We start from the raw sequence: 12,314 nt of genomic DNA, 5'->3' as shown, positions 1-12,314 counted from the left end.
AGGAAGGAAGGAAGGAAAGAAAGAAAGAAAGAAAGAAGACAGAAAAAGGCCTAATCATCCTAAAATATTATGTTCTTCCCCTGTAAGGTGTTATATTAAATTTCACTATTTATAGAGAGATGGAAACTCCAGGACGTATTATATACACCATATATGCTGAGAGAGATGGTGTCTTAGTTTTATTTTAAATAAAATCCTTCAAATTGTTGGCCAGTTCCTCAACTGTTAGTTTATAGGTCTGAGATATATTGTATAAAACAGTATTTTTATGGTTACCATAGTAACTGGTTCAATGACTAGAAATTGTCCAATATTAAAATAATTGTGTGGTTGTGCACACCTTAATGAGAAAATGCAAACAACAAAATGAAACAGTCAAATGCATGGTAGTATCCACCATGAACTCAGTTTGCTGTCATAGTTTACTTTTACAATAGCTCTGTTTTATAGAACATGTTTAGTTTCAAATGAGCTGTCTCCCAATTTCAGGCTTTAGTGAGCCTCTTAGAAAGTCCCATAGGAAGCACTAAATTTCCAGAGCAAACAGGCACAAAGGACCTCAGCTTTGGTCAGTTGCCATGCGACAATCTAATTTTCTTGACTCTTCCATCTAACAAACGTGAAAGATGGCATAAGCAGGTGTATTTGTAGTAACACAAGATTCTTCTGGATCCTAACACATTGAGCCTGAATTGATACACCTTATGAAACAGTACAAAGATTTGGAATCATTTTTCTAAGTTCTCAAGCCACCTCCCTTTAAGAACTAAGTCTCTACTGTAATCAAGAATAATAGTAAACAGCTATAGCCAACTCTTTTTTTTTTTTAAATGCAATTAGAGGACAAGATGAAAAGTAAAAAGCATGCAATTCACTACAAAGGGTTTTTAATGAACATATGTGTTATCAAATTTTCTAGCAAATGAACAATGCACTTTGAATGCACCACCCTTTATTATCATCTCAAGAGCAACTGGCTTTTTAATAGATAATAGCCTTGGCTAGGCCTTATAAAATTACAGTTTTATTGCAATTGTCCATGAATGCATCTTATAGATCATCTGTAAAGCCTGTCAGATAAACTAATGTACTGCCTTTGCTTGCCAAATGTTATATTTTTTTCTACAAACTATCTAAAGTACATAATGCATTCATTCTGATGGGAACCTTCAAAAGCTGTTTGTGCCAAACAAGACCCTCTTTTCAAACCCAAGATGCATCACCACAATGGAAAAGCAACTAATGATTGAGATGAGAATTATTACTTTAAAATGATTCTAAAGTGTGTGATTGTATGGCAAATGGGTCTTTATAGTTCTGCTGAATACATTACCTAATTAGCTTATTATGTAATGAAGATGTAACCCATAAAATTGACTTGAGATTTTAATATTCTACACTTTCTGTTTTCAAAAGGGATGCTGCTCTCTATGGGCACAAGCCTTCTTACCTGACATTGTACAGGCACTTTTCTCCATAGCTGAATTTAAAGGGCTGCTCTTGACTGCAAGCAGACCCGAGTTCTGAACATGGGCTGTGGGGTTCTTTCTTGATTTTCAGTGGTAGGCCATGAAAAGCCACTAAAAACAGAACAAACATATCCGTAAAGATTTCAGTCAATTAATAATTAAGTCTATTAGTCTGTTTTACTTCTCTTATTTAGATTATCATCAACATTTCCCAGTAACTTATGCTTTTAAGAAAAATAACATTTGATAGTCTATGAGGCTGAAAGGATTCTGGAAATTTCCTGTGCTCTGTAGCCAGCCCCCTTCTGTGAATTTTATGTGTTACAAAATGCAAGTCTGAATTTTTTTTTTTTTGCTTTGATAAAATGATATTAACAATGCTAGAAGCTCAGTTTTCAGAAAAGAAGTTTTGAAAACCTGTTATAAATATTTCCATTGACTAAAACAGAGGCAAAAATTTACATTTGCTTAGCCAAGATTGAAGTAAGGAGTTAAGCATTATTAAGTAGTATGGCTTCAGTAGCAGTGACCTCATGACACATGACAAAAGTCCAAAGGCAAGCCAAAAAAGTATGGGACCTATGGAAGTGAACGTCTTTAAGGTTGGTGGTTACTTTTAAACAGAAACCAAAATCCCGGCCAATCTATTTACCTAAAACTATAAAGATAAAATAGGATACATGGAAGATTTTTGCCACATGTAATCCTCAATAAAAATTATTCTGTATCAAATAGTGTTTTCCCTTTTTTCATATAACTTAATATGTAACTATTTTTAATATGTAACTATTTTTAAAGCATAGTTAGTTACTGTTTATATACTGTTTATGTATATTCATTGAGCTTAATTTAAAGTCAGTTATGTCATAAAATGTACACTGTAAGAAACACACACACACATATTCACATAAATGTGCTTATTTTAGGACTATAAAACCAATGAATAAATTTCACTGTATTTTTAAAAAATCTGATGATTCCACAAGTGTTCACTATATTCTCTTTAGATTTCTATGAAATGTCTATGATTAAAATTTTTGATACATGGAAAAGAAAACCACAAAAGCATTTACTGTGTTTACTAAGAAAATTCTCTCCTCCTGTATTGTATACATGTGTGATATATGTGTGTGCAAACAGTTTCACTAACTCTTGGAATGACAAACATGTATGTTACAACATATTTATTGGCATTTTATGTAAAACTTTTAAATTATTTTCAAGCTCTTTGAATATAGACAGCAAAATGTATGTACTCAATTTCTAGAACATTGAATTAGAACCTAAATTTTATATTTTCCTAACAAAAAGCTATAGCAACATACAAAGAAACCCATTTGTCCACATAAAAAGTCACATAAAAAAACTGAAAATTCAGATTTAATTTATATGAATAAAAATTTGTTAAGACTTAAGATGCTGTATTTCTTTAGTTAGAACTTTTTTACCAAAGGTATAAAAAGATTAGTAAACAGCTTGAAGAATAAATTTAACCCAAGAGAAAAACTTACCAAATTAAGGTTTACTAAAATTAAAATTACCTCTTTAATGGCACCATTAGAAGAACAAAGGGTAAGGCCAAAAGATTTAGAAAATATCTAAGTAGCAAGATGGGGCAGGAGGCAACAAAATGAGTGAAAATAAAGTCGAAAGTTTGGCTCATCAGGAAATTGCCAGTAAGACAACAAGATTATCACCAAATGCTCTTTAGAAAAACCAAACTATAATAAAAGGTTGACAATCCTGATATTGAACAGAATAATGGAAGTTGGTACAAGCCTCTCGGAAAAGGGTGAGAATGCCTAAAAGCTGCAACATGAATGTATTATGATCTAGTAATTACACTAATACTATATGTCCCTATATGCGTGTGTGTGAGCATGTATGAGAATGGAGTTCATATGCTCCCCAAAAGACATATGTAGGAATGTTTGTGGAAGTTTTATTATGTAAAGAAAGCTAAAAAGGTTTTAAATATTCATTGGTGGAGATAAGTAAGTATGGCATCTGCATGCAAAGAATATTTAGAAATAACAAGGAATAAAGCGCCTTCCAATGCGTCTAAAAACACAGATGCTCTCACAGCTATGTAGCTAAGCCCTGGAAATTTCCAAAACAAAACTAGCCGAGAGCGTAAAGATGTCCCTCTGCATCTAGCCTGTGGTTTTGTTTGGCGGCTCAGTTAAATTAAGTTGTTGAGGTGGGCTGTATTTCCATGGCTAGCATCCTTCAAACCAAGGGGAGATGTGGACAAAAGACGTGAGTTCCAGAGACCATTGTGTGATGCTGAAGGCAGAGATCAAGTTGCGGATTTCTGCAAACCCAGAAATGTCAAAGAGGGATAGAAAAGTGGAAAAGACTGGGGAGAATCATGGAGCAAATTCTCATTCTCTCTCTCTCTCCCTCCCTCCCTCCCTCCCTCCCTCCCTCCCTCCCTCCCTCCTTCCCCCCTCTTACTCCTCAGAAACTTCCTTACATCTTCATTCTGCTCTGTAGCCACTGAAGCCATATCTACTTTTTAAGCCACCCAGTACATAGCACCTTGTTGTTGCACCTTAATCTAATGCTCCATTCCTAGTAAGTGTTGTCACCAATCTGGCTATGTAATGATTTTAGGCTTCAAAAATTTCTAGGTGATTATCATAACCGGACAAATGCTGCGTCCAATGTGAGGCATGGCTCCACCAGTGCACATTGTGTTCAAATAGACCCAGCACTTGAAAAAATTCTGTTTAGATGTCAACACTAGAAGGCTTGTAGGCCCCCAGCAATACCTGTGGAGGGTTTCCACTCTCGTTACAACCTCATTCTATGCCTGTGTGGCTGTGAATCATTATGGACCAAAAATTGATTTTTCTTTACTAGTCCCAAGTCAAAGACTAACAGGATAATCTAAGATACCTAGCATTTATCTTTTTTTTTTTTTTTTTTCTTTTTCATATCTGTAGGTAAAGCATCAAACTTAAAGCCAAACCGAAGCCTTCGATTTTTCTGCACAAGATGGTGGGACTTATCATTTATGACCCTCACTTAAGCTTGCCTCCCTCCTGGGAATTATACCTATAACTTCCTGTAGACAGCTTCTCTTATTTACCTTTGCACGAGAGATGTAGAGACTCCCACCAGGAGAGGCTGAGTTGGAGGCTGCCTACAGTATATTTCATCCCAGGACTTTAGCGTCTGCTAATAGGAGGTTTTTTCCAGATCATTGGCACCGGCGCAAGAGAAAGCAGCACATTCATTTCGTGCAATTTGCTGTACCTTCCCACATGGAGCTGGTGCATGTAAAAGGCTGTTAAGTACTAAATTATTCCTTATCAAATCACCATCATCTGGAGTCATGATCAACACTAATTAAATTACTTTCACTGAACACGGCTCCAGCCTGCTGCTGAGGCTGCTAGCGTTCCGCTTACAGTGCGGTCCGGTCCTCCCTGGGTCCGGAACACAGACCTGCAGGCATCGGCATTGTTTGTAGTTTAATTAAAGTGAATCTTTCCTTTTTCAGGGGAATTAAATCAAGCGAGTTAGCCTCTTCATTTCATTGACGAAGAACTGTTTCCAAATGATACTTTATTCCTGACTTCATAGAGTTCGGATCGTTTATCTAAGTATGAAATTTAGAGTTCATCTCAGGCATTCCTCAAACAGGGTCTGAGGGTTCCCATGCAAACTTTTACAACCACACAGCTATTGGCTCTTCTAGGGAGAAGTAGCTAGAACACTCAAGAGATGGGCCTTGCATTCTTTGCCTTGATGGAAGCTTGACCTTTAAAAACACATCTTAAGGCTGACTAATGATGACTGAGTTTGTCTAACGGTTAAATTTAAGAGCTCCAAAATATCAGGACTTAAAAATATGCACTTTCAAAATAAATTTAACCACTTCCTAACCCGAGAGTTTGTAAGAAGTGGTTATGGCATTCATTGTTAACTGCTTAGAAATTCAGTGATGGTTTTCATTTAAGAGCTGTGAGTGATGAGACAGAGCCTAGTACCTTTCCTCTTCTACCTACATTTCAGAAGGGAAACAATTTAGGCACAATGCTGCAGAAGCATTGAGAAGCCCTTAGGTTTCCACAAGCAAGGATCCTAATTTAAATATGAACTGTTGATTGAGCAGAAAGACAACATAAAACAACTTGTAGGCTGAGAGAATGAATTACATTCTCTCGGGAGAATACTTCCTTAGTCATGACAATAAGGCCTTACCTTGTAACCACTGAGAACAGACAGTTTGTGACAGCTATCCCCTAAACAGTCATCTACAAATGGAGTTTCAGTGTGAGGCCGAGTTTACAAACTGAATAAGAAACTGCAGCTATGTTTGAAAAATAACTCCGATTTACGTAGTATTTTGTGATCTACAGGGTTGGACTTAGCTGTTGCTCAAATGCTCAGATGTCAGTCTTGGTCCCCAATGTGAGGCATGGTTGTAATGAGAGGGAATCTTTAGGCAATAAGCCATAGTGGGAGGAAGACTTCGAGGTCCTGGTGCCTCTTTTATTTCCCAGCTGTAAGAAGCTTTGTCTGATATGCCACACTGTGCACTGCAGATTTTAAAAAGTAGAGTCTACCCCCTAAACTCTCTGAAGTCACTAGCCAAATTAATCTTTCTACTTTTTAAGTGAATTTTTATTGGTTATTTAGTCACAGACATGAAAAACTAACATAAAGAAGCCAAGCAGAATGCCTGGGTAAAGATCTATGACAACATTAAAGCAGGTTAAGAATTAGAGCCTTGGGCTGGAGAGGTGGCTCAGTGGTTAAGAGCACTTGTTGCTCTTACAGAGGACCTGGGTTCAGTTCCCAGCATCTACACAGTGGTTCATGACTATTTTTGTAGCTCCATTTCCAGTGGATCCAATGTCCTCTTCTGACCTTCATAGACATCAAGCATATATGTTGACAGACATACACAGAGGCAAAACTTCCACATATAAAGTACAATGTATCTAATTTAAAAATTTAGTATTAATACATGCTTATAATTCCAGCAAAGGGAAGTAGAAGGGAATGGATCTAAAGGTCCTCAAAGCCAGCCTGGTCTACAAGACACCGGATTTTAAAAATAGTAACAAATAAAAATTTTAAAATGAATCTTGGAATTTTGGTTGCAATAAAATGAAAATCTGTTTACATTTGCACTTGAAGTGTTTCTTGTTAAAGAACACAGTATAACGTTGTATAAAATCACATCAGGTTTTTTTGAACCCTTCATTCCTTCCCTATTTGTATCTACTATGCCTTAAGTGGGACCCTGGAGCACTGAGAGCTACGGAGTGCAGGTGTTGAAGATGACTTCATACCATCAACTGCAAATATAGGCCCAATCATAGTTTTATTTAGATTTCTGAAAAATATTTCCTCTAGCAAAGATTTTCGCCTGTTCTATATTCCTTGTGTTTGATTAATTCATGTGTGTGTGATACACACAGCTGTATGCATGACCTTACTAATATATTTTTGGCACTTATATCTAAATGCAAAAATTTCTCAGAGCACTTGTGTTTGCTTTTAGGCATTCTGCCTTCTTTCAATTTATTACTGTGACCAAGACATTTAAAATTTCACACTACTCATATTACACTGAAGCAAAGATGGTGCTTACACACTAAGAGTTTGCCTTACTCTGGGATTACAAAAAATGTCACAAGCCACATCCAAGTCTACTCCTAGACATCTCCGGAGAATGTAAAGAAGCAGGAAGTGGGCTGGGCTCTGGGGCTTTCACTCTTTGTAGTTTTTAACTTTTCTAAGAGTGAAACAGAATAATAATTTCTAGGAATACAAAGTATTTAGCCTAGGAGAAGAAACATTTGTTTTTAGTTCTTGTCAAAAGAGAAACAGGTCTTTGAAGCAAATCTCCAATGTCTAAAGGGAGCCAATCCAAGAGTGCAGCCTCCTCACACTGGTGCTGAGCCTCCTGAACTATTTATTATAAAATAAAACCAACCCAAAACTTGACATCTAGGGTAATCTACAGTATGGTACAAGAGGACTTTAAAGGACAGGCTGTGACCCCTACAACTTACTACTTGTTTTTATAAATGCACTGGAGGACCGTCTGGGATTAGTTTGAGCCACAGACCTGAGTAGCCATGATGGAGCTGCAAGGCCTGAACATTTACTGTCTGACTCTTTGCAGAGAACAGCTTGCTGATCCTGGCTGGCTTCAGGTCATGTTCTTTAGTGATAAGGGAGAAAACAAACATGAAAGAAGCTGGCCGAGTGATGTGTGCTCATGTGCACTGTCAACCTAGTCAACAAAGGTCAGTATGTTGAGGTCTGGTAACACTTTGTGTGGCCTAGAGTAATCAATTCACAAACAAGCTGATGAAAAATGGCACAAAATTGAGACTCTAAAACATTACAGATTTATGAGGTGTGAGGACTTTTGGAGCACTTACTTAGTCTGGGATGACATATAACATGCAGACTTTTTTTTACACCTGTCTAGAAAATATAACTGAAAAACAGTCAAAACAAAAACAAATCATGTTATAGACATCAAAGTGCTTATGGAAAGAAAAATACTTGGCTTATGGAAGTGCTTTGGAGGAGGGAAAAAAAAACTCTGTGAAAGGTGAAAAAAATAAATGGTATACATAAATTAGATTATTTAAGAGCAGATACAGCCCGCCATGAAAAATGTATGCAGACTTTTATAAAATGAATGTAGTTAGGAGTACACTCAGTAGATGAAACACTCCCTTTAAGTTAGTATCACTTCAAGTTCAGGTGATAAATGCATGGCGATGACCTCAATTAGTCCTCAGCTAAATCTCAGAAGCAAAGGGGAAGGCTTATGTACAAATAAGGATGATAATGTCAAACGTTCTGTAAATACACCTCACAAAGTAGAGAAGCTCAGGGGGTCCTCAAGCTGTACGTAAGCCTCTCCAGAGATTCTTTCTCAGTACATTTGCCTCTTCAAACTCTCCCTCCTCTCACTGTGTACACACACATACACACACACACACACACACACACACACACACACACACTCACTCACTCACAAACAGAGAGACATCCATTACTACAGAGTCTAATCTTAGCTATCAGCAGAGTGCCTTTATGGGGCCATTAAACCATTTCTCTTGTTTACAGTGCCTGAAGAAAGATGTGAATTATGTCTGTGACAAAACAAGCGATAACATTTCTAAACCGCTATCAAAATGCAAACTGAAACACATTTAAGGGCAGGGACCCCGATTCTGGTTTTCATGATTTTCCATTGTTTGCAGTCTCTGCAAATATATTCACCTATAATATCTCTGAGGCAGAAATTCAGATCATAGCACAGAAACGTGATATCCATTTCGTTCTTAAATAAGATTCTTCAAATTGTTATAAGAAAAAAAAAAAAAAAAAGAGCCAGAAAAATGTTCAGAGATATTGTTTCAGAGATCCACTCTGTGGTGGGCTCCTTGATGCTTTTACAACAAACGATATTTAGTAATCATGAGAAACAGCCATTGTTCTGAACCTCAGAATTCTTTTAGGTCAAGATGTTATGTATGGTCCGAGTTTTGAGACTGGGAGTGTTGGTGTAATCATCAGAACCCTTTGATTGCAGAAATAATAAGACGAAGTCCAGAGAGAAAAGCAGGCCAGCTTGGCACACATCAGATACCTGCCGTCAACAGAGCATCTTAGTGAGATCATGCATTTCTGGAGAGAGGACCTGACCTTTCGGTGACTCCTGTCAGTAACACTGAGCACGCTCTCTATTTCAAGGATGTCTAAATAATTCTGGCAGAGGCAAACAGAGGTGACAGTTGAGGAGGTCCTGGAGGTGGCCCTGGAACTCCCACCTCCATCCAGCATCACATGCGTGCACACTTGGGACCTGAAGGCAATGTGGAAACAGAAGCCCAGAATCCTCACAGATTGCCTAATGGACTTCCGGATGAAAATGTGACCTCACGGGACAGCCATTCCTCAAATGAAGACTTACTAATACAACTTCCCGTACATTGCAAAGCACTGTTATAACAACTTAACAGAATAGTATGGATCTGCATCTTGGGTTTAAATGTGTCATCCCTCCGCTCAGTGACTGGTGGGAATGCAATGTGGACTTCTCTCACTCGACTGAAAATGATTTTTCCCACGAGGTTTGATGAACTCTATCAAAGGCTTCTAACATTTCAACTGGGTTCAGATATATTTAGTTACTTGTGAAAACCCGGGTTTTCATATTTGCTACACTATCTTTTTGCTACCATCCCAATCTCCAACAATATCTGTATTGAGCTCACTTCACCTGTTTATCTGCTAAGCATGTAACTGCCTTTCCCTTTATTTAACATATAGTCATAATGTGTCCATATGTAGACACATGTATACATGCTCACATTTTCTGTCAATCTGTCTGTGTGTATGTATGTATATATGTATGTATGTATGTATGTATGTATCCATCTATCCATCATCTATTTATTCATCTATCATCTATATTTTTCTCATTCTCTCTCTCTCTCTCTCTCTCTCTCTCTCTCTCTCTCTCTCTCTCTTTCTCAGCAGCTCTAATCATAAATGTTAAGTCAATGATTTATATCCTCAGGGACTACCTCAGCCAATAATGATGAGTAGCGGAGCTACTGCTGAATAGATATTAGAGAAAAATTATGAAAATCTGATACAAGACTTTGGTGCTTATGTTTTCTGGGGCCATACTGTGAAAATGGGCACCGAACTCTACTCTGGGCATTTTTTGCACTATGGAAATAATAGTAACTTACATTCACAATGACCCTTAACCATTATGAAAAAAATAAAATCAGGTATAAGTAGTGTAGTTAAGCAAGGAGTGTTCATAATGCACATTAGAAAGCTGTGCAGTCAATATGGTTGACATTTTAAAGCACTCGCTGTTTTAAAAAGGTGTTTCAAATCTCATTTAAATTTGATGGCATGGACCACCTACTTTCTAGTTGATATGGAAAAGAAAGATAACATCATAATAACAAAACAAGCAGTATCAAACCCAGAACGTTATATTCCTAATTTTAAAAGCATCATTAATGGTCTGAACGTACAATATGTTGATTCACTCCTTTAAATTTCATGCCCAAACTTAATATAATGGCTTTTCAGCTTAGTGGTGCTAAATGATCCTCACCTTCCCAGTCTAATTGGCAGCAAAAGTATCCTGGGAGGAAACTGGTCCTTCTATCTGGAAAAGGGTAGGAGCGGGGAAACGAAGGTCTAATGTAGGAACTATCCAAATCGAATCACTTTTGCATTTCACTTTGGCTTCCAGTCAGATCTTCCTACCCCTACTGGTCCAGTAGATGGAAAACAGCGTGACACCTTTTTTTGGAAACGAATTCTGTGCCATGAGCCCAAACATACAACACTCCACATCCAACTGCCAAGAACAAAACAGAACAAGCTGCAGCTATTTGAGAAACAGATCTAATCAATCAAAATGAAACCCCCCAAAGAGGAAATTTATCTGAATCCACACCTCCCTGAGGATGTCCTAACAATGACCATTCTGAACCGGGAAACCTTCTATTGAATTCGCCCCCCCTGTGCTTTAATATAACCTTTAAGACCTGCAACTCCCCCCTCAAAGAGAAATTACTTCTCTGAACTGAAATTTGTGCTTTCTTTCAAACAATAGGTAACAGGAATTTGGGAATGACTAGGAAGGAAGTTATTATTCCTAGCTGGGTATAGCCTGGAAAATTCCAACACTTGCTGGTATCTTTTACTTCTGCATAAAGAAGTTCTGAGGAATCTTGAAACACGTGGACCTGTGAATCCAGACACCGAGAACACCTGACTTGGCCACTATGCAAACATGAAAACCACCTCGTCACAGAAAGAACCGGGCACCCCAACCTCCCCCAACATCTAGAGATCTTAGGGAGGTCTATTCAGTAGACAACCTAGCAGACCTCTAACAAGTACCTCAGAAAAGCTTGATAAATTAGTTCTTCATTATTCACTGCTCCAAATATTTTTTTTTAAAGAGGAAAGAAAGGAAAAAATGTGACACATGAAAGAAAAGGGTAAATGCAGATGGCAGCATCAAAATTGTATGGCTTAGATTCAATAAGTGATAGATGGAACTTCAATTTCCCTTTTTAAATAACTTGTTAGCAAGAAAAATCTAACCTAAAATTTCATAGTAATTATGTTAACTAGGGGCCATAGTATTATTCAAAACAAAATTGAAATAATATTGCATTGTTCTAAAAGCCTGCCAAATACTAACAGGCCTGTTCTTGTGGGATAAGTACACACCATCTATTTCCACCACTTGTAAGTTTTACTCACCAAAACCAAACCAAACCAAAACAAAACAAAACAAAGCATAAGAAAGCAAAAAAAAAACAAAACAAAAAATCAAAACAAACAAACAAAAAAACAACAAAAAAAACCAAGTAGTCAGGCTAAGGATGATGGTTGTGGCACCATAGCTGAGGATTGAGTTCAATCCCCAAGACTCATACCAAGAAGGAGAGAAGTGACAGAAGCTGTCCTTTGATATCCACATGTATTCAGGACAAGGATACCCCCACACAGACACACAGACACACACACACACACAGACACACACACAGACACACACAATGAAAGAACACGTGTAAAAAAAAATACAGTTTAACAAGCAGTCAATGAAGGAAGACAACTTTTTTCCAATTTAAATGAAACGACATCAAGAGTGAAACAAACACTTGTGTAAGTGAATTCAGTGACTGAAGTCTTCAGAAGCGGTGCACTAGGACTAAGCTTAGAAGTCACCTCCATATCTCAGCATGGTTTGGATAAGGCTTCAGATAAACCCAGGAGTAAGAGACAAGGGATATGGCAGAGAGAGAGAGAGAG

At 37.5% G+C, this 12,314-nt stretch overlaps 1 protein-coding gene across 3 annotated transcripts in view; it reads right to left on the bottom strand.

Annotated features, from left to right (window-relative positions):
* Nucleotides 1-12,314, bottom strand: part of Etv1 (ETS variant 1) — an 87,771-nt gene that overhangs the window by 39,270 nt on the left and 36,187 nt on the right. For all 3 annotated transcript variants that reach the window (XM_029540876.1, XM_029540877.1, XM_029540878.1), the window contains one exon: nucleotides 1,451-1,580. In XM_029540876.1, the coding sequence (XP_029396736.1) occupies nucleotides 1,451-1,580 (130 nt within the window). The remainder of the gene's footprint in view (nucleotides 1-1,450; nucleotides 1,581-12,314) is intronic.

Source organism: Mus pahari, chromosome 7 (assembly GCF_900095145.1).
Source record: "Mus pahari chromosome 7, PAHARI_EIJ_v1.1, whole genome shotgun sequence".
Lineage (NCBI taxonomy): Eukaryota > Metazoa > Chordata > Mammalia > Rodentia > Muridae > Mus > Mus pahari.
This window is presented reverse-complemented; position numbering and strand designations above follow the sequence as displayed.